This window comes from Ursus americanus, chromosome 13 (genome assembly GCF_024610735.1).
Source record: "Ursus americanus isolate L20-20 chromosome 13, mUrsAme1.1.p, whole genome shotgun sequence".
Taxonomy (NCBI): domain Eukaryota; kingdom Metazoa; phylum Chordata; class Mammalia; order Carnivora; family Ursidae; genus Ursus; species Ursus americanus.
In genome coordinates, this window is record NC_142139.1 from 46386943 (window position 1) to 46410734 (window position 23792).

The following is a 23792-nucleotide window of genomic DNA, read 5'->3' on the forward strand; positions in this document are numbered from 1 at the left end:
ACTCGTCTACAATTTGGATGAACCAATTCTATCAGAAAAGAAAGAAGCTTAGATTGTTTGTGGTAATTGCTCAACAAGAAAAGAAGTACAGAAACGAAGGTTTATTTTCTTGCCCCTAGTTAACTGCTTCACAGAGATAAGCCTACTGCGATTTTACTACCAGTCTTTATTTATAGCAGTTAGAATGACTGAGTAGGAAACACAAAGATAGTCACAGATTTAGAGAGAGATATGCTAAGGCAACAGACCAAAGCATTCTATTCTGAAGAATTTGGTGAAAAAGGGCTGAAGTCTAATGCAGGTTGTAGGGAAGGGGGGAGAGTGTTTTTCATTGTGTTCTTTACTTAGAAACACTGTGAAAACTATTCTGCTTTGATACTATGTAGAAAATGTAGCTGTTGGACAGGTTGAATGAAGTGGGTAGAGAAAAAACAAAAAAAACAAAAAACCAAACCCTAGTCAGCTGATGGTCTTGTGCTTTGCAACAAGCTTCACAGAGAGGTTGAAATTGCTGGGTGTGACTCTTTCAGACGCATCGAGTATTGCTGTCACAAGTTCTTCTGCCCTTTCTGCATTCCTTCCCTTTTCACTGATTTTATGTGCCAGGAGGAATTTTTGTTGACTCGCTAAGAGTTTATTTCCACTGGCTGATGGTTGGGATTCAGAGATGTAATTTGAGAATGAGTGAATGAATGAAGGAATGTAGTGGTAACTTGGTATTGCTGCAAAGTTATGTCTGATTTAGGTTTTAAAAAACATTCATCTTTTCCCTCTGAGGCCACATCTCTTCTTGGGAATGAATCAGAGCAGTCTTGGTATAAAGGGTTTTTTTTTTTTTTTTTTTTTTTTTAAGATTTTATTTATTTATTAGTGCGTGCAAGAGAGCACAAGCAGGGGGGAGAGGGAGAAACAGGCTCCCCCGGCTGAGCGTGGAGCCCTATGTGAGGCTCAATCCCAGAACTCTGGGATTGTGACTTGAGCCAAAGGCAGACCCTTAACCAACCGAGCCACCCAGGTGCCCCTGCTAAAGCCCCTGTGTATAGAGGGGTTTTGAATGTAGAGAGACAACTCATGTAACGTTCGTCTAGGGCTTATTTTGCTAAGTGTTGATGACCTAAAGGGTAAAGTCCTTGTTATTAGTTACCATAACTAATTATGTCCAGAATGACTGTGTTTCAGACAGAAGATGAAGATACTCCAGCTCCGGGGTCTGGAGGCCAAGTCATTGGGCAGCTTCTGAAGCCTCCAGCTCCGGGGTCTGGAGGCCAAGTCATTGGGCAGCTTCTGAAGCCTTTTTCCCTTGAATCCCACTCAGCTGTATGCTGAGCTGGAACATGGCGGCTACACAGGTCCGTGATTCCTGGTTCTTCTGTTATGACTCCTGTTGTGATTCAGGCTGTGGCTTAGCCTTATGCTTTTATTGTTATAGTAACAAAAGCTGAATAACTGCTGAGTAATGATGTAGCAAGCCCTGGTGGGAATTGGTGAGAGGAGTAACCTGTGACCCATCTAAGATTATAATTAAACTCCCCATCAAAATTCACCAAAGGGGAGACTCCCGCCTGGTGGCTCAGTTGGTTAAGTGGCTGCTTTTGGCTCAGGTCATGATCCCAGGATCCTGGCATCAGGTCCTGCATCAGGCTCTTTGCTCAGTGGGGGAGCCTGCTTCTCCCTCTTCCTGCCGCACCCCCTGCTTATGCTTGTGCTCTCTCTCTCTCTCTCTCCCTGACAAATAAATAAGTAAAATCTTTAAAAAAAAAATTTTTTTTTTCACCAAAGGGTATCCAGTCTGTGGGCTCTGGAAACACCAAGGTTCCTGGCAGTTTTCTTCCCCTTTTATGGGATCCCAAGGTTATATGGGTTATTGGATATGAGACACGTGTCCATCCATCAGTGTTTGTATCTTGAAGGGTTTAATCCTCCTCTTACTAGGTTAGAAAGGTTAAAAAAAATTGCAAGCTGCTCTCAGGGCCTTATAGAACAGATGTGAATTGAAATGCTGTCCTTTTTTCTTGATGGGCCCCTTCTTTTCACTTGCATGCCCCACCCTACCCAAACGCAAAAGAGAAAAAATTTAGTAATGCTTAGCTAGTTTTTTCACTTACTAATTTTTAAAAAAAATCTAACTCTAACATGGGAGAATCTAGACTGTAGTACCAGATACAGTGGAAGCATCTTTGATCTGGGGACCTTCTCGATCCTGATCTTAGGATCTGAGGGTTTATCTCTGCCTTGAACTCACTTTGTCTTTGGGAACATCACCTCATACCTCTGTGCTTCTATTTTCTCTTCTACAAAAAAATAATAGAAATGGGGGTGCCTGGGTGGCTCAATCAGTTAAGCGTCTGCCTTTGGCTCAGGTCATGATCTCAGGGTCCTGGGATGGAGCCCCACATCGGGCTCCCTGCTCAGCAGAGAGTCTGCTTCTCCCTTTCCCACTGATCCTCTTCCCCAATGTGCTCTCTCTCTCTCTCTGTCTCAAATAAATAAGTAAAATATAAAAAAAAAAAAAATAGAAGTGGTAGATTAATGTCAGTGATGTCAAATATGTGAACTGGTTTAAAAAATGTAGCTTCCTGAGCTCCGTTTCAGATCCACTTGACCGAATTTGTGGAAGTGGAGCCTGTGAAGTTTTGTTGATTAAAAAACGAACGAATACACAGAACTTCTGGGGTAATTCTAATGATGAGTCAAGTCTGGGAACCATCAGATAGGTGGTGTCTGAGGTCCCTTCCAGCTCTGACATTCTGATTATCTGTCAGTGACCCATGAGTAACAGGGATGTTAGAGAAATGTGAAGACCTTGGGTAGTCAATGGAGCCAGAACTATGTCAGTGGTAATCTTTCCCATGTGAGGGAGCAAACCATATGGATATTTGAGGAAGTATATTCTCAACAGAGGGACTAGTAAGGATAGAGATCCCAAGGCAGGATCATGCTTGCTGCGCACCCTAAAAAGCAAAGTGTTGCCTAGGGGCAAAAATGATTTGGATTCAGAAAGTAAATTGTCCTTCCAGGGGACTGTGAACGGGCCTAAGGTGGGCTGCTAGATAGGGCTAGCAGCTGTGCAGGGCGATATGAGAGGCAGGTGGGAGGTTGTCTGCTCCCTAATCTCTCTCCCATTGGCCCTTGCTTGATAACAACAATTCCTATTATTAGAACCTCATTTCTTTGTATCTAAGCATTGTTCTCTCAAGGCAGTGACACCTTAGTGAGAACTGTTACGAGAAGAACAGACCATATGAAAGGTGTGGGCTCATTCTGTAGAGCAGCATATGAGGGCTGACCTTCTCCTTTCCAGCTGAGTGGACAAGCTGAGGGGAGACAGCCTATAACTCAGCTGAACAGGGACAGAGACTTTTGATAGCCATATCCAAAGCCTCAAATAATGTCCTTGGTTTTCATCTTCACAGGACATTCTCTAGCAGACTATAACAGACCAAAATGATCTTCAGAGAATAATCCTATCACAAACTTTAAAAACTAGTGCTCATTACTGAAAGTTCCTATATTTTAAAAGTTCCCTGGACAATTGAAAAACTTTTTTCCTTTTAAATAGACTATTTTTTAGGGCGGCTTTAGGTTCACATCAAAATTGGCAGCAAGAACAGAGAGTTTTTGTACTCATCACACTGCACAGCCTCCCCAACTATCAGTATCCTGCATGAGAGTGGTACATTTGTTACAGTTGACAAACCTACACTGAGACATCATTATCACTCCACACCATAGTTTACATTAAGGTTCACTCTGGTGTTACACACCTGTGGGTTTTGACAAATGTGTAATGAAATGTACCCATCATTATAGTATCAATACAGATTAATTTCACTGCCCTAAAAATCCTCTTGTTCTGCCTATTCATCTTTCCCTCACCCCTGGCAACCACTTATCTTTTTACTGTCTCCATAGTTTTGCCTTTTCTAGAATGTCATTGGGTTGCAATCACGCAGTCTGTAGCCTTTTTAGATTGGCTGCTTTTTCACTTAGTAATATGCATCAAAGCTTCCTCCTTGTCTTTTCATGGCTTGATAGCTCATTTCTCTTTACTGCTGAATAGAATTCCATTGTCCGGGTGTAGCACCATTTATCTATCCATTCACCTCCTGAAGGACATTTTGGTTGCTTCCAAGTTTGACAATTATGAATAAAGCTGCTGTAAACATCTCTGTGTGGGTTTTTGTGTGGACATAAGTTTTACTCCTTTGGGTAAACATCAAGGAGTGTGATTGCTGCATTGTAAGGTAAAAGTTTAAGTTTTGTAAGAAACCACCATACTGGGGTGCCTGGGTGGCTCAGCCGTTAAGTGTCTGCCTTTGGCTCAGGTCATGATTCCAGGGTCCTGGGATCGAGCCCCGCCTCGGGCTCCCTCCTCAGCGGGGAGTCTGCTTTTCCATCTCACACTCCTCTTGCTTGTGTTCCCTCTCTTCGCTGTCTCTCTCTGTCAAATAAATAAAATCTTAAAAAAAAGAAAGAAACCACCATACTTCCAAAGTGGTTGTACCATTTTGCATTCCCACCAGCAGTGAATGACATGTTATTCCATACGCTTGTCAGTATTTGGTTTTGTTGGTGTTCTGGATTTGGGCACTCTAATAGTGTAGTGGTCTCTCATTATTGTCTTAATTTGTATTTCTCTAATGATACATGATATGAAGCATCATTGATATGTTTATCTGCCATCTATATATCTTTTTTATAGGGCATCTCTTCAGATCTCTGCCTATTTTTTAATTGGATTGTTCATTTTCCTGTTACTGAGTTTTATGAGTTCTTACTATATTTTGGATAACAGGCCTCTATCAGATATGTCTTTTGCAAATATTTTCTCCCAATCTGTGGCTTATCTTCCCATTTTTTTGTTTTTGTCCTTCACAGTTGAGAAGTTTTAAATTTTAATAAAGTCCAGGTTATCAGTTATTTAATGACTTGTGCTTTGGTTGTCATCACCATGCCTATAGTCATCTAGGTTTTTCTCCTATGCAATCTTCTAGGAGTTTTATAGTTTTTCATTTTACATGTAGGTCTGTGATTCATTTTGAGTTACATTTTTGTGAAGGATTTAAGGTCTGTGTCAAAATTAATTTTTTTGCATGTGGGTGTCCATCTGTTCCAGCACCGTTTATGGAAAGGCTGTCTTTTCTCCATTGTATTACCTGTGCTTTTTTCAGTCAAAGATCAGTTGACTGTAATTGTGTGAATCTGTTTCTGGGCTCTCTACTCTTTTCTATTCATCTATTTGTCTCTTCTTTCATCAGATCATCCTGTATTATTGGTTCCTGTAATTTTATAGAAAGTCTTGAAGTTGGGTAGTTGTAGTCTCCCGGCTTGGCTCTTGTCCTTCAATATGGTGTTGGCTATTCTGGGTACTTTGCCTCCACATATAAACTTTAGAATGAATTTGTTTATATCCACAGAATAACTTGCTGGAATTTTGATTGGGATTGTATTGAATCTATAGATCAATTTGGGAAGAACTGGCATCTTGAGTCTTCCTATCCATGACCGTGGAATATCTCTCCATTTATTTAGTTCTTTGATTTCTTTTATCAGAGTTTTATAGTTTTCCTCATATAGATATTGTATATATTTTGTTAGATTTATACCAAAGAATTTCTTTTTCGGGGGAGTGTGCTAATATAAATGGTATTATGTTTTTAATTTTAAATTCCACTTGTTGATTGCTGGCATATGAAATATTTTTAAAACTATCTTAACAGGTGTATTTTCCAGAGCATGACTGCATTTATGTCAAGCTAGCTACTTTCCCCTTTTCTTTTTATTTATCTTTTTTGGTTTTTAAAAATTTTTTATTTATTTAAGTAATCTCTGCACCCAACATGGGGCTTGAACTAACAACCGGAGATCAAGAGTCACATGTTCTTCCAACTGAGCCAGCCAGACAACCCCTCCCCTTTTCCTTTTCCTTTTTTTTTTTTTTTTTTTTAAAGATTTTATGTGTTTGACAGAGGCAAATACAGCGAGAGAGGGAACACCAGCAGGGGGAGTGGGAGAGGGAGAAGCAGGCTCCCTGCTGAGCAGGGAGCCTGATGTGGGGCTTGATCCCAGGACCCTGGGATCATGACCTGAGCCGAATATAGATGCTTAAATGACTGAGCCACCCAGGCACCCCTCCCCTTTTGTTTTTAAATTCCTCCATCTTTTTCTTTTATATTGTTACTAAACTTAAAATTGAAGATTTTCCTTAAATATTTTTTTCTGATTATCAAAATGATACAATTTTATTATATAACTTTTGGAAGATGCAAGCAAATATAAAAATGAAAATTCAAATTACTCATAATGCTATCACACAGATTTTGCTACTAATACTTTTATTTTCTTGCAGTCCTTTTTTTTTTAAGATCTTATTTATTTCTTTAGAGAGGGAGTGAGCACGTGAGTGAGGGGAGGGGCAGAGGGAGAGGGAGAGATTCTCAAGCAGACTCTCTGCTGAGCTTGGAGCCCAAACTCATAACCCCTATGACTTGACAGGAGCTGAAATCAAGAGTCAGAAGCTGAAACTCATAACCCCTATGACTTGACAGGAGCTGAAATCAAGAGTCAGAAGCTGAAACTCATAACCCCTATGACTTGACAGGAGCTGAAATCAAGAGTCAGAAGCTGAGCCACCCAGGTGCCCCTTGTGCAGTCCTTTTTTGGTACATGGATATAAGCTGTATTATATTAACTGGATCACGTTATATATATATCAAGTTACATAATCTGCGTTTTTATTCAGTATAACATCTTCCCCATGTTATTAAAATGTTTTCAAGAACAAATTTTGATGACTTCATAGTATGTTCTTAAGTGGGTGTCTTCAAAAACGTAGGGTATGTTCCGCTAGTGGATGTTTAGGTTTCCAGTTTTTGACTGCTAACAATGCATAGAAAGAAACCTATTTTTGTTCATATTTCTGACATCTCCTTGGGAGATAATTTTCCTTGTAGGAAATTTGAGGGAGACCCTTTTTCCTTCCCCAATAGAATCTGAAAACTGAAAGATAGAAATTGGTCAGATAGATAGAAACCAAAATATATGGAAAATGGTTAGTGTGTGTAACAACAAGGAGCTGCCTAAATAACCTCAGAATTAGACCTGTTCACACACCTTGTCATAAGCAGCCTAGGGCACATACAAGCCTTGCCACATACGGGTTCACCCCTATAAAACTTGATGTTGAGTAGTTGAGGATCAGATTAGCTTGTGTGTGCTCTGCAGGCAGATACATACCAAAGGAAAAAGGAAAATTTATCAATCAGAAATCATTCTTCTTTCCCTGGGAAGGAGCAGGTGGGGGTGAAGACAGGAGTGTTACACTAATTGGGATTGTGTTATACTAATTGGGATTGTTACGCTAAGTGTTACACTACTTGGAAACCTGAAGCCAAGGTACAGAGACCCTCCCAGCTCTAATGTCTTTATTAGGTTGAATCACCTTTTTTTTTTTTTTTTAAGATTTATTGATTGATTGATTTAAGAAGGGGGGGAAGAGAGAGAGCGGGCACAGAGAGAGAGAGAGAGGGAGAGTGGGAAGCAGATTCCCCGCTGAGCAGGGAGCCCGACACAAGGCTCCATCCCAGGACTCAGGACCATGACCCGAGCCGAAGACAGCTTGAGCATCTGTAGGTTGAATCACCTCTTAAAGGGTATGAATGCAGGTTTTTTTCCTTAACATTTAAAAAAGTGTATTGTCTATATGTCTTCAGAGATAATGCATTCACTTGGTTCAACAATAGAAATATATGTTTGAAATATATTGTTCCCACCTCTTTATTTTTCCCCATGCCCTTTAGGTAATCAGTTTCACTAGTTTTTTTGCAAATCCTCCTTGTCTCATTTAAAAACCCATTTAGCATTTTCTTTTTTTTACTCCAGCATTCTCCCGGTTCCTGATTACGCCATTTTGATCTCCTTTGCTGAGTCCTCTTTTTCTCCCGACCTGTTAATGTTGCCGTGCTTGAAGGCTCAGTCCTTGGACCTCTTTTCTACCCACATTCACTTCCTTAGTGATCTCATTCAGCCTTTGGCTTTAAATACCACATGTATTCCAACAGCTCCCACATTTATAACTCCAGCCCAGACTTTTTCCCTGACCTCCAGATTTGTATATCTAACAACTTGCCTCACCTGCAGCCTTCTCCACTTGATGGTCCTAGTTATGGGACTCATCTTTTTTTTATTATTTACTTTTTTCTTCCTTACACACTGTACCCAATCCATAGCAACTCCAACTGGCTCTGCCCTCAAATGCTACGCAGAATCTGGTTACTTCTTACCGCCTCCGCTATTACAACCTAGTCTATGCCAGCATCATTTCTCTTCTTCTTCTTCTTCTTTTTTTCCTCCTCAATTTAACCACTTACTTTATTTTATTTTTCATCATGATAAGTGTACTCTTTAATGGCCGTCCCCTGTTTCCCCTGTCCCACTACCCCCCTCCCCTCTGGTAACCATCAGTTTGTTCTCTAGAGTTAAGAGTCTGTTCCTTGGTTTGTCTGTCTCTCTCCCCCTTTTTTTTTTTTCTTTGCTAGTTTGTTTTGTTTCTTAAATTCCACATATGAGTTAGATCATATGGTATTTGTCTTTCTCTGATTGACTTATTTCAGTCAGCATTATACTCCCTAGTATGCTGTTGCACATGGCAAGATTTTATTCTTTTTTATGGCTGAGTAATACTCAATTGTATGTATACACCACATCTTCTTTATCCATTCCTCTATCAGTGGACACTTTGGCTGCTTCCGTAGTTATAATGCTGCAGTAAACATAGGGGTGCATGTATCCCTTTGAAGTTTTGTTTTGTTGTTTTTTTTTTTTTTAATTTTGGGGCAAATACTCAGTAGTGCGATTCTTGGACCATAGGGTAGTTCTATTTTTAATTTTTGAAGAACCTCAGAGGGATTACATTTTCATTTTCTTATGAAATACTTCAACCATACAGAAAATGCAGAACATCTTACAATAACCATATGTGTACCCACAACACAGTTTTCTTAAATCTTAAGATTTTGCCACTTTTGCTTCACATATATAATTAAAAACAAAAAAATCTAAAACACTAGGGGAACAGATGTTGCTTCCTGCATAACCCTTACTGGGCCCAGTCTTTTCCCTCTCTTCCTTCCAGAGGTAACCATATTCTGAATATTTGCCTCTGCATATTATTACTTTATGGCCATGATGTATTGATAAATAATACTTAATAGTATTTAACATATTTAACATTATAGAACAAATATCATACTGTACATATTATTTTGAAGCATATATATATATATATATGTTTATATATGTGTTTTTGAGACCTATTCGTATTCATGTAGTTCTAGTTTAGTAATTCTAAATTCATTATGGCATGCTGCAATTTACCCATTGGTCTATTGATGAACATTTTAATTTTTTTTGCAGATTATTATTATTATAAACAGTGTTGCAGTGAATAGTATTACAGTTGTCTTTTTCTGCTATCTCCATGGATTTCCATTGGGTGGAGTGGAATTATTAGGAGGAATTGTTAAGTTTTAGGATATATGAATATTGGACTTTACTAGATATTCTCCGAAGTAATTGCCTCAACTCCTTTCCCAACAGCAGTGCATGCATGTTCCCACCACTCATCATCCTTGGGTGGGGTCGTGGGGGGTGATGGTGTTGGTGTACAGAAAATGTATCTTGTTTTCTTTTGAAACAGCTTTGTGGAAATGTCATTCACATACCACACAATCTACCTATCTAAACTGTGTATATACTTCGGTGGATTTTAGCGTACTCACAGAATTGTGCAGTCATCACCACAGTTCACTTCAGAACATTTTCATGAATCCAGAACACACCCCACACAAGATTTTACTGTAATTTACCATCTGTCTCTATCTTTGCCTATTCTGGACATTTTCTGTAAATGGAATCATACAACATATAATTCTTTGTGATTGACTTCTTTCACTTATGATGCTTTCAGGGTTCACCCATGTTCTAGCATGTATTAGTACTTTATTCCTTTCTATTGACAAATAATATTCTGTTGTATGGATGTGCCACGTTTTATTTATCCAGTGATAGACATGTGGTTCCCCCCCCCCCACCTTTTGGCTATCATGAATAATTCTGCATAAATATTCCTGTACATGTTTTTATGTGGACTGTGTTTTGGATGCAGAAATCATACTTTGGATTCCAGGAGCAATAGACAGAGGTCACAGGTGTCCACCTGGTACAGGTGGGTGAGAAAGCCACAGGAGCCCTTTCTCCGGCCCTGTTGGCTGCCATTGCTCAGAACTTTCCCACGTCCTCACCGTCACGTGGCAGGCATGGCAGCATGTGAAGCCTAACCTTGGCTTCAGCCCCCCCCCCCGCAAGGGCCTGTGGCCACCCACTTGCCTTTTTGTGCATTAATAAATGTTCTGGCCTCCAACAGCATCTTACCTCAACTATGGACTCCCAGACTGCCAGTCTCTCTCTCTCTAGGACAGCAGTCCAGTGTTGCCTTTTGAAAAGCTTTTCTTCCCCACCCACCGAAGGAGAGCATTTTCAGGAAAATTTATCAACTACCTGGGCCATACATTTAAAAACCAAGCCTAGGAGGTGCTGGGCATTGTTTTGTCTGCTTCATCCCCATGCCTCTGTGTGGCCAGGAGTGGACTATAAGATCTAGAAATTAATTTTAGAACTAATGGAAGAACAACCACTTTTGATAAACTAATCTCGCTCTTTACCTGGGAGAGCAGAATATTCTTGTGAGTTTTGCTTTCAGAAGTCAGAACTTTTGTCCCTTTTTCTACTTTTTAAAATTCAATATATATAAACTAAATTTTTAAATATTTCGTTTGTGTAGAAATAAGTAAATACGAATATGTATTCTTCCCTCTTACACAAAAGGTAGCATGTTATACACAGGAATCTGCTCTTTGCTGTTTGGACTTCAGTATCATCTGGAGATCTTACAGGTTTGCTGTCATCCTTGCACACTCTCTGCGATAGCTGCTTGCTGTTTTGTTGTGTGAATTTAGCATAAGTGATACAATTTGCCACTACCAGTGTCTTCTCCACTTGTCCAGGCTTCTGCTCTTAGCAAACATGCTGCAATCACATGTTTATATCTGCTTAGTTCCAGAAGTCGGATTGGTGGGTCCAAGGTTACAAATACTTGTAATTCTTACAGCTATGATGAATTACCCTCCCCATGTAGTCATACCATTTTATGTCTCTACTTGTCTTAATCAAGTAGGGTGTCTTAACTTACAGAATTTCACCAATCTGATAGGTGTATGATTTTAATTTGCTTTTCTCTAAGAGAGAGGTTTAACATCTTTTCCTGTTTAAAAATCATCTTAATATTTTCTGTGAACTAGCTGTATCCATTGCCCAGTTTTCCATTGGTTTGCAAGTCTTTAACTTCATTGATTTCTGGTCCTTTATATATTAGAGAGATTAATCTTTTGTCTGTGATATGAGCTACTAATTTTTGGTAAACTTTTTAGAAAGCTTTGATAACAGGTTTTTTTTTGTTTTTTTTTTTACATAATTGGGTCATTCATACTGTATATGTAGTTCTGTGTTCTGCTTTTCGGTCTTTACATTATATCACTAGTTTTCTTATTTTTCAAGTGTAACGGGTTTTTATAGCTCAGAAAGAAATGCAGAGGGATGTTCTGGAGCATAGAGGCTGTTACCCTGACTAGTTTGCTACTGATACGAAGGTGATAGTATCACAGAGTTGGAAGAGCACAGAATTCGGAATCAGGAAACATTGGTTTGAGTCTTGTTTTTGCCACTTACTGGTTATAACTTTTTAATAGTCCCCTAATTTCTATATAAAATATGTAATTAATAAGGCTCTCACAGGACATTTGTGAGGGTTAGCTCGGGTGAATTCTATAAAGTATTCGGCAAACTCTAAAATGTTAGGCAGTTATTTGTATCTGTGCTTCGTGGCTCTGATCACTGGTCTTCCCCCTATATCCAAACATTAGACTTTCTCGAAGTAGTATCTCTAGGCTCTATGAGATTATGCAGTAATAAAAGGGCAGTTATTTAATATGGTAGAAAGCAGTTTGAGGTAGTACTACAACAGTAATAAAGGCCATAAATAGGTTTAATAAATGAGAACAGGGATAACTTTTTCAGAGAGAAACTTTTTCTGTCCTTGGGAGGGGCAGGGGATGAAGAAGGGCAGGAAAATGTGGTATATGAATGCTGACAAGAAAGCTCAATAAATGTCATTGTCTAAGGCCAAACTTCATATTTGAAACTGAATCTAAATGCCTTGAATTCATTAAGGTGGTTTCCCTGTAGGAGTTCACCCACTGCCTCATGCTTCAGCTACCAAGAAGCTTTTTAAAGCAAACGGTAATTAAGGTTGTTTGTCTTAAGGCAATAATAGAATATTTGATGGGTAAAAAAAATAGCATGTTCTTTTTGTATCCCTCAGTTTCGTAATTTATTTTTAATTTTTCAAGAGATAGTACAGTCATATGGTTAAATATTCAAAAGGTACAAAGTTTTAGTACTTACAGCACACTTACTGTGTGCCTGTCTCTGCATTAATCCTCCAACACTTACGAAGTAGGACTTACTCTCCCCATTTTGCAAATGAGATACTGAGGAACAAGGAAGTTACGTAACTTCCCAAAGTCACATGACTAGAAAGAGGCAGAGTGAGGAATTGAACTCAGGCTGCCTGGCTCCAGAGTCTACACGCTGTGCTGTTTTGACAGATATGTATTAAATAATTCTGGGGGCGCCTGGGTGGCTTTGTCAGTTGAGCATCGAACTCTTGGTTTGGCTTAGGTCATGAAATCAGGGTCATGGGATCAAGCCCAGCATTGGGCTCTGTGCTCAGCAGGGAGTCTGCTAGAGATTCTCTCCCTCTGCCTTTCCTCTGGCACAGAGCACATGCGCACTCACTCTTTAAAAATAAATGAATAAATCTAAAAAGATAGTTCTAAACACAACCAGCCTAACCATTATTTATCTTTCTAGAGATAGTCTATGCATATATAGTAAGATCCAGAATTTTTTCTCCATTTTTCTTTTTTTTTTTTTTTTTAAATACATATGGTAGCATTCTATGCACAGTATTTTGTACTTCTTCCTAAGTGATGTCTTGGCTTATGATATAATTACATAATGATCTTCCTCTTCCTCATTTGTTGTTATATCTGTAGTACATTACTCCATTGTATGGATGGACCCCATAATTTAACAATCTTGTGTTGACAGTTTCCAGTCCTTTGCCATTCCAAACAGTAAATACCTTTTTGTACATAATCATTTTGAACCCCTGCAAACTGATCTGTAGGATTAATTCCTACAAGTGGAATTGCTGGGTCAAAGAGTAAGTATGTGTGTTTGTACCCATGTCTGTCTTTTTTCCCCCCTTATTTTGGTTCTTGCCTCTGCCCCATGGCCCGACCCTACAGTGCTATGCTCTGAGCACTCCCCCACGTGCTCGCCCACCCCTGTTTCTTTTAGAGCTAATATTTTACAACCAAAGATTGGTACAGTTTATATTGATCCTGGCTTTCTCATTTTGCAAACAAAAAACCTTACAGAGAGAACCATGCTTTTGACCTTGGGAAACCTCTAGGAAAATAGAATTATTACCTTATTTGTGTACAGTTTAAATGGATCTGGAATTAATATACAAGCCAATGTCTTAAATATTTATCTGTTATTAGTATATAATTTCCCTGGGTGGGTAGGAAAACCTTACTTTCAGGAGAAGATATGAAATCATGTTTTTGCAAGTTAGCTTTCAGCAGGGCCATTGTGCATTTCAGTAATCCTGAAATACAGTAATGAATGTTGACCATTTTGGTTATGCTGACATGTGTATGGATGAATTAGCTCATGAATATTGAATTAAAGCATGCATAGAGATGAACAGCAAAGTTTGGTGGTTTTTTTTATTTGTTTTTTTAAAACTTATCTCAGTACCCAACGTGGGACTAAGACTCATGATCCTGAGATCCAAAGTTGCATGCTCTTGCAAGTGAGCCAGCCAGGCACTCCCCGCCCCCTACTTTTTTTTTTTTTTTTAAAGTACTGATAGCTTCTAGTTTAAAGATACCAGAAAAGAACATGAATTAAAGGAACTATTTTGGAAAATATGGGCCATATTTAGAGATTCCGTGAGTTTTTAAGGGGAGAGAGGGAAAAACCTATTAATAATAACAACAAAATCTGGCCGGGGTGAAATCCTAGTTGGCATAGTGGCATAGTCACCTGTCCCCTCAAGAGTCCCTCTTGCCTCAAAAGAACTTGTACTTTTCCTCTGCAGATTTTGTTAGCATCTTTTGAAAGTTCTGTTGATTAAAGATGTGTTAGAAGCATGTTTGTCAAAGTATAGAGTATATCTAGAAGGGTTAAAGGATGCTGTGCAGTAATGTGGATTAATTCATTATGGTGGCTTTTCTACATACCTGGCTGGGGTCATCTGTTCTAAATCACACTGTGTGTACTTTATAGATGATTTGGAATTCTTGTGTGTGAGAGTTGGAAGGATGAGACCTTGAGGGGTGAATTTAGCCCTGACCCATCATTTTTATAGAGGAAGAAACACTGGACTATGAGATGAAGAAGTGTGACCGGGATTAGGCCATTGATCCTGCCTAGAACTCAGGCATTCTGACGCCCAGTGCAGTGCTCTGTGGTTTTGTCAATACCACGGGGGCCCTAGGGCAGTAGGGGGTCTGTGATGGTCCCATGAGGCCATATATGAACTTTACCTATTTCACAGTTTTACTTGACATGACCCTGAACTCAGGAAGAAAAGGAGGGAATTCTGTCTTTTCCTCCTCTGTACTTCATAGTTCACAGTACATGGTACCCAAACCTCAGGCTATTTTATGACTCATAATGTTTTGTTATTGCTGTGTGAACACATAAAGACTTGGGTGGTTTATCTCGTGACCCTTGCAACCATTTATAGTATTGTTTCAGTGGGAGGGAGAAATGAGTTCTGAGTTACCACCTACTTACACATAAACTTTGATGGTCATCTTTGTTAGGGATTAGTTGTATCTGGGATAATGTTGGTGGACTTAATGTTACTTACTCCAGTCTTTTGACCTTCCGTAAGACATAGTAAGCATTACATTGGTCAACAATCTCGTATCCTACAGTTCTAAAATCCTAAAATCTCTGAAAAGATTCTTGGAATGAACCTGAACTATTGTGAGGCTATGCATAGTTCCTGTCTAATCCACTCAGCATAAATATCCATAACTTGGCCTGGCGTAATACTAATTTGTATTATTTTGGGATTTGGTTATACATGGAGCCCCACATAACATATGGTATGAGCACCTTCTAAAATATAAAAAATTCCGAATTCTTAAACACCTGGCCCCAAAGATCTCGGTGAAAGAGTTGTGTGTCTGAACTTACTTACCTCTGACTTATGCTTTGCAGGTTTAAGAGTACTTTCATACTTAGTCTCTGTTTTTCCCAACAACCTTGTGAGACAGATAAGGCAGATACAGTTTGGGAAAGTGAGCCCTGGATAAGTGCTTTCCTAAAGTCACCTGGGCTAAAAGTGGTAGAGCTAGAGTTAAAAGTTCTGTTTATCCTGGTGAATACCAATTCACGTCCCAAGCATCACAGCCTCTGTGACTTTCATCCATCCCTTACCCCTACAATGTGGGCTTTACCTCTTCATCCTTTAAGTTCTATAAGCCACATGGACATTAATCTCAGTATCTGTGACAGTGTAGTTTACTTAAGTGTTTGTATGTTGGCCTTCCCATATCAAGTTGTAAGCCTTTTGAGGTAGGACCTGGATCTATGTAATTTCTGTTCCTGGTATCTTTCATGGTACTGGGTCAAGCCAGGTCCTAAAAGTGTGTGAAAGGAGTCAATGCAGGAGTGTGCTTTGAGGCTCATGTTACTTCCAAGTGCTCTTTCTGTGCTATGCTGCTGATAATAAGGATTCATTCTTGTATTCTTCTGCAAAAGGAGTCAATTTACACATCATCTACTTTCTTAAAGACAAAGTTGCAGCTAATAGCCAATAGAAATTTCTTTTGGTAAAATAACAGTGGGATACATTTATTTGGAATCGTTTTTTAAATTATATCTTTAGGCTAGCTTCATCTATTAAAGCTTCTGATAAGAATTGGAATCTTTAAATACTTTTTTATTATACTCTTGACCACAGAACAGTAATTCAGTGGTAAATTTTTATGAGTAACTCTGAAACTGAACTTGGTAAGTTGTGCACAAAGACTTTTACAGTATAAAATAGGAACGTCAACTGATTTGCAGATTACTTTTCCTGTTTCCTCTCTTCCTGAGAGTACTAACCCAGACCCCCCCCCCCAAAAAAAAAGGAATCCAAATTTGTTACTGCCATCTATTTACATAATTTTTTCTTAAATAGCTTGTTACTGAGTGGGAAATAATGTACGTTTGTGCTGACAGGGTGAACTCTAATGGCCCTCTCAAGTGCAATTTTTCCCCTTTTCTCCATCCCTAGTCTTCCTATATTTTTAGGTAAGAGTCATTAGGTCTTCCTCACTATTCTTGAGCAAACCTTTTGAAAGCGTTTCTGTTTTTAGAAACTTTTTGTGAAAGAGGGGTGGTGAGAGTTGGTAGAAAAAAGGACATAGAATAGGGTTTAAGAGTAAATATCATCATAAATATAGTAAGTTTCATAGAGCGGGAATTATGATTTGTTCATTCCTGTATCCCAGTGCTGATGCTTGGCATACAGTAGGCATGCAGGAGCTACTTGTTAAATGGATAATATGGCCACTTTTTGTTGTGCTTGTTATTCTTGGTTTTGTTTTGTTTAATTTTACTTTTTCTTGGACCATTTAAAGTTCCCTATCATATCTGACTCTTAAAACATCCACATTCTTGGATCACAAGACTGCCCTGTTAACTCTTCTTGTGAGCTTGTTTTTGAATATATAGGGTTATTTCCTTGTGTGAGAGCAAGAGGGAAAAAAATTTGAAGCATTCATCTTTCATAGATCATGTTTCACATGGGCATACTTGAGCCCACCCACTTCTAGCCTGACTCCTCCAACTGGTCTTGGAGGATGTTGCAAATCCTACAACTACTTCTCTCATCCTTATTAGCCATGACTCCTTGAAACCCTGGGTATGCAAGTCACTACTACCATTCTTTTTTTTTTTTTTTTTAAGATTTTATTTATTTATTTGAGAGAGAGAGACAGCCAGCGAGAGAGGGAACACATGCAGGGGGAGTGGGAGAGGAAGAAGCAGGCTCCCAGCGGAGGAGCCCGATGCGGGGCTCATCCCAGAACACGGGGATCACGCCCTGAGCCAAAGGCAGACGCTTAACGACTGAGCCACCCAGGCACCCCACTACCACCATTCTGTTTGCTCTGAAAATGGTTTTCTTAAACAGTTTCATTCCCTGGGATAGCATTCGGGGCTCGCCACAAGTAGTCCTAAACTGTCTTTCTAGCCTCATTTCCTGTGTAATTCTTCTGCCATAAACATAATCCAACCAATGAACACTTCGGCTTTGTATCATTTGATTTTTTGTGTCTGTGCCATGCCCTTATTCTGCAATGATTGACTCCCCTGTTTACGTGGAATCCTTGCCGTCCTTCCTAATTCATTGGTTCAAATATTGCTGCTTCTGGGAATTTTTTCCTGTTTTTTTTTTCCCTCTTGCTTTCTATATTCTGCCTTGCCCTTTTATTTTCATGTAGTTTCCTGTATAATTGTGTCTTCTAGATTTTAAGTTCCTTGAGAGTATGGACTTACCCAGGTATCCCCAAGTGCCAGCCTTCTTTGTCTTTCCTTGGCTTGTAGCAGTGTAACTCCACGATCTGTCTGTCATCACCTCCCTCTGTGTCTGTGTCCAAATTTCCCTCTTCTTATGAGGACACTAGTCATTAGATTAAAGTCCATCCTAATCTAATATCATTTCATTTTAACTTGATTACATCTGCGAAGACCCTGTTTCCAAACAAGTCATATTCACAGGTACTGGGAATTAGGAATTGAGGGAAATTGAGGGACAGGATTCAATGCACAACACATGGTTATGTGTATTTTATTTTTTCTTTACATTTTTTAATTTAAATTCAGTTACCCAACATATAGTACATCATTAGTTTCAGGTGGGTTATATTTATTTTAAAGAGAATTCTGTTTTCTATGCTTAACTCATTTATTGCTTGTCACCTTTCAGGTAAGTAATTTAGACTTTGGTCACTTTCTTACTGCTCTTGAGTAGTTCCAAAAATAAGATCTGGTTTCAGTTCCTGGCTTATCTTAGCATCATGGAATCTTAAAACTGAAAAGGGTCCATCTAAGTCCTTTTGTTTAAATTTTACAGTAAGAAAAGGTAGATAAACCATCTTATTTTGTTTTGCCTCCAGTCAGACAGCTGTGACCATAGAGTAGACAGATGATACGAGAGACCAGCGTTCTATCCTTGCCTTCAACCAAGGCAAAGAAATGAGGTAGTTCTGATGAGAATAAACATCTTTCAAATAGATATCTTAAGGCAAAAGCCCAAGGCTTATTTTTTCATACCTCTTTGAGTCATGCAGAGTTACCCTCAGTAAAACACCAGGAACCATGGTTGGTACTCACAGAAGCCCCACAATAACTTTTGGTTGAGTGTTGAAGGGAATGCGGACGTGCAGAAGATACATGTGGCATGTGATGATGACTAACCCAAGTTCTGTATATGGAGGATGGTAGGGGAAAAAGCTGACAGTGCGCTGGGAGATTTCCACAGATTATCTCCTTTATTCTTCACACCAGGCCCCACGAGTGCTGCTTGGGGGGATTTGCCCAAGGCTGCACACCAGTGGGAAGCAGAGCTGAGATTTGATCCCAGGCCTGCCTTTCTCTGAAGCACTCAGTTGTATCTCCTTTGTCCTGCCTGTATTTTCATTGTCAGATTATTCAACTGTGATTTCCTCTACTAATATTAGTAATGACAGCTGACGAGAATTTGATTACATACTAAATAAGATAATATTCATATGGAAAGAGAGTGGAGTTTGCCTTATATTTTATAAAACATACCTTTTTAAGGTATTTGGGTCAGAAAGTTGGACAATCCAACATATGTACTTTTCCCTTCCACAGCTTTTATTTCCATTCTTTCAGAATTGAAAAATAGCATGAAACATTTAATAAGATGGTATGATCACTATTAAATCTCAGCTCTTCTAGTCAGGCTGTCCTCAGTTTGATATTTGAGTCGTGATTACTCCTCAAAAAAAGAAAAGGATTGAACAACTTGCTTCATAAATTATAAAGCTATTTTGGCAAAGTGTAATTGTTGGGGCAAAATAGGTCGAACAAGAAAAAAGACAATTAAACACTCTTTGCTTTCTCAGTTTCAGTAACTTTAGCCTGTGTACTATGTTTTAATAATTTTGGAAGCTATTTTTTTGAAGATTTTTTTTAAGTAATCTCTACACCCAGTGTAGTGCTTGAACTTAACAACCCCAAGATCAAGAGTCGCATGCTCTGCTGACTGAGCCATCCAGGCACCCCACAGAGGGTATGATTACTGACTTTGTGTGATTTTAAAATTTAGTGGTTTGGGGCACAGTCGTCAGGACTTTTGGGGTTGTGACAGAAAACTAACTGCAGGAGTAGTGCTCACTCAGAAGCAGCTGGCTTCGATTGCCAACAAGAATCCATCTCACTCCATTGCTCACCTCTGCTCTGCTCCCACGTTGACTTTGTTTTCAGAGAGAGGCTCTCACCTCATAATGGCAAAAAAACAGGCACCATCATTTGCCAGCCGAGCAAACTGAGTTTGGGGACTGGCTTTCACAGCCTAGCTGGGGGTCTGATTGGCCAGGCCTGGATCACAGACTACCTCTGGACTGAGAAGAAAATGATTTCCAAAATAAACTTGCCATGTTGTTATCAAAATCAGGAGCAAGGCTGGACATAGTAGTTTAGAACATAGGTTGTTAAAAGAAGATACAACCAGAACTTTATATTTTTCGGTACTGGGATTTAAGAAAACTAATCTGCTACCTTGAAAGAATATATTCAATATTAACTTCCACTGCCTGAAAAAGGAAAAAGCCAAAATGCACAATTTGTGGTTGGCTACCAGACACTGTATCAGTTTGGCTTTTTTTTTTTTTTTTAAAGATTTTATTTCTATATTAGCACAAGCAGGGAGAGCAGCAGGCAGAGGGAGAGAGAAGCAGACTTCCACTGAGCAGGGAGCCCAATGTAGGGCTCAATCCCACAACCCCGGGATCATGACCTGAGCCGAAGGCAGATGCTTAACTACTGAGCCACCCAGGCTCCCCTCTCAAGCCCTGTTTAAATGTTACTTTCTTTTTTTTTTTTTTAAAGATTTTATTTTATTTATGTGACAGAGAGACAGCCAGCGAGAGAGGGAACACAGCAGGTGGAGTGGGAGAGGAAAAAGCAGGCTCCCAGCCGAGGAGCCCGATGTGGGACTCGATCCCGGAACGCCGGGATCACGCCCTGAGCCGAAGGCAGACGCTTAACGACTGCGCTACTCAGGCGCCCCTAAATGTTACTTTCTTAAATCCTCTGTTTTTTGTTTGTTTGTTTGTTTTGTTTTCTTATTAAGTAAGACACCCAATATGCAGCTTGAACTCAAGACCCCAAGATCAACAGTCAGGTGTTCTACTAACTGAGCCAGCCAGATGCCTGCTTCACTTCCTTAAATCCTTCGGGACTTCCCTGCTCCTCAGATCTAAAAATATGAGACTCCTTTACTTTTCCTTTTTGCCCTTGCGACAGTCTGTAGTTACACATTCATATCATTATTAGCTCAGTATTCCCCACTAAACCACGTTCTCTGTGAGGGCAGGAGCCAGGTCTGTTTAGTTAACTGCTGAATACGTAGCATCAGGACCACAGCACCTGAATCGTAGTAGGCACTCAAATATGTGTTGAATGGATTAACAGACTAATAACTGAAAATATCCAAAGCACTGCGTTTTATATTTACTCATTTTTTAAATTTTCTAAAAGTAAGCTCTGTGCCCATCATGGGGCCTGAACTCACGACCTGGAGATCAAGAGTCGCAGACTTTATCAACTGAGCCAGCCAGGCGCCGCAAAGCAGTGCATTTTAAATGATTACCTTTTTTGTAGTTCTTGCATTCTCATTTCATTCATTACTCAAGAACAAACTTGTGTTTCGAGCAGTTTTATCCCAGCAACTTTTGGTTTGTTTAGGAATGTTAAAGGACAAAACTTTAACCAAGTAAATTTGAAGTTCTAATTGGCTCTATTAAGCAATTCGTGAATGGGGTGGCGTCCCATCCAGTAAGTAGAGGAGTGCTCTGAGGACTTGTACAGAATGGACGGATTTTACAGGAAGGAGGACGGAGCAAGGAGTTAATAGCAAAAGAAAAGAAAGGATTGTTTGAGGCTTGGTCATTTTCCCGTAGGGGGAAGGACAGGGGTCTTATCATGCACATTACCTCATCTCCTTTTAGGCCTGGAGAAGGCCCAAGTGACAGATTACCTCATGTTGGTCAGAAAATTCTTGACTGGTTAAGACTGTATTTCTAGGGGAGGTTGAAACTGTTAAGTTAGGTGTTCAATCCTGGTTTGGTGACTTGGCATAAGTGACACCATTTTGGGCTTGTGGTTTTCTTTTTAACAGGAATAAGCCATGCTTCTGTATTGCTGATTGTTAACTGTTAGCAATTCAGATTCTCTGCAGTGATGCACTTGGTTTTTTTTAAGATTTTATTAATTTGAGAGAGCGTGTGCATGGGGAAGGGATAGAGGGAGAAGCAGGAAGCGCGATGCGGGGTGTGATCCAGGACCCTGGGATCATGACCCGAGCTGAGGGCAGATGCTTCACCAACAGAGCCACCCAGGAGCCCCTGCACTTGGTTTTCAAAACTTCTGCATCAGAGCTAGCTATAATAGAGGAAAATTCTAAATTTTAGGATATGTAATTCCACTCAGTTTTACCTGAGCCTTGGTGGATGGGAGAGGAGGAAAGAAGGCCCCACTCACTTGCTCCAAATGGTTCCCGGCCAGTGACACAGAAGCTTGAACACTCCTGTACATCAGGTGTGCCATCCCCAGAATGCAGGCATCCAAATTTAGCTTTCTCTACACATCCTTGTGATTTTTGGTTGCTATCTTTGCCCAGAGCGGCTTTGGAAGGAGACACTTTCTCTCCAGTGGTTTATTATTTACAGCAGTCTTCCCAACCTTTGTCACGGACATTTGGCAATATTTGTATGGCCCATTTGATCCCGCAGACAAGGCTGTCTGCCCCTGGGTGTGACGGGGTCATAATCTCTGCCCTCTTGTGGCCTTCTGATGCACATAGGTTCATTGGCTAGGAAACTTAGCTCTCCATGATCATTCCAAGTGTTGTGGATAACATAACTTCTTTTTCCCTTTTTAATCCACAGTTGGTCATGTTCGGAGTTTGACTTGAATGAGATCCGCCTGATAGTTTACCAGGACTGTGAAAGGAGGGGCAGACAAGTCTTATTTGATTCTAAAGCGGTTCACAAGATTGAAGAGGTGGCAACTCAGGTATGAAATGCAGATTTGCTTTCATCTTTTTTATTTGTGCTGTTAACCACTTCTCTGAGCAATCGTTTATTAATTCATAATCTTCTCTTTGGGCTGTATTGTACAGTATCATTAATGGTTCAGAAGAAACATAAACAAAGGCTCTCCGCCACCCCGCCCTGCTGCATTTGTATTCTTATTAATATACACAGGTGAAACTGTTAGCAAGGAATCATGACAGATGCTCAGTAGTGTACTGTAAATATTACTAGAGGTAAATTTGCTGGGGAGTTGCAATTCGGTATGATTTGGATGCCAAACATGTGCTGTGTGATAGGAAAACTGAGAACTCAAATTCATAAAGTGTTAGCCTGAAGGGAAGTTAATAGATCATTCTGTCTAGTATTTCTTATAGATAATAAGAAGTATTACATTACAGTAGGTTAAACAAAATTAAATAGCTTTCCTTACCATAGGGCTTCAGTATGCTAACATACACTTTCATCTTCAAAAGGGAGTAGTTCTCAAACCCATCTGACCAAGGAATCTTTATTTATTTCCTGTTTTTAGTGGAGAACAGGATGGTGGTGATGGCGTTCTGGTGGTGGGGCGTGGGGGGTCTGGGATGGGTAAAGTGAGGACATAACAGCCCTTGATCCCTGGGAGCCAGAACAGGAAAGGTAAGGTCACATGTCCAGGTGAGGCGTAGAGTCCAGTCCTCCCTGAGTCTTACATCAGCCCAGGGTACCTCTAAGTTGTCACCTTTAGACTTTTCATTCTTTTCGTGTTCAATACCTTGTTATCTATACTGACCAAATTCTGGCAGTTCATAGAATGTGTAGCTAAGTAAATGAATAGTTTATTTCACGGTCTTTGTTCATCAGGGCCAAGGGGCTCTTTTCCTGCTTTTGATAAAGATCATTTCTGCAGGAAGGAAGTATTTGGTTAAAGGCAGTTTAGCTGGGTAGATTCCATAGTGCTTTAAAGTGGAAGTCTGCCAGGTAGCTAATCATTACAGTAGTTGTTGGGCTTGTTAGGTTGGGGATGGGGGTGGGGGAGGGATCTCCCAGGTGATTCACGTGTAGGCTTTAATAGTAGATTTGTATTAAAGTTTAGGTGAGCCAGCACTTGACCCTTTGGTGGACAGGACATGGTTTCCCCTTGATTTTCCACATCGTTTCCTGTTTCCCTGAAGGCCTTGTACCCGTCGTTTAGTTGGAATGCCCGCACACCATCACTAAGGCTCCTAATGGTGGTAACAGGTGGAGGGAAAAAATTCTCACTGGTTTTCAAAAGGA

General features: G+C 39.9%; 1 protein-coding gene across 5 annotated transcripts in view; it reads left to right on the forward strand.

Moving 5' to 3' along the window:
- The window catches only part of FNIP2 (folliculin interacting protein 2), a 131877-nt gene that overhangs the window by 42568 nt on the left and 65517 nt on the right, over positions 1-23792 (forward strand). For all 5 annotated transcript variants that reach the window (XM_045798730.2, XM_045798732.2, XM_045798731.2 and 2 more), the window contains exon 2: positions 22389-22515. In XM_045798730.2, the coding sequence (XP_045654686.2) occupies positions 22389-22515 (127 nt within the window). The remainder of the gene's footprint in view (positions 1-22388; positions 22516-23792) is intronic.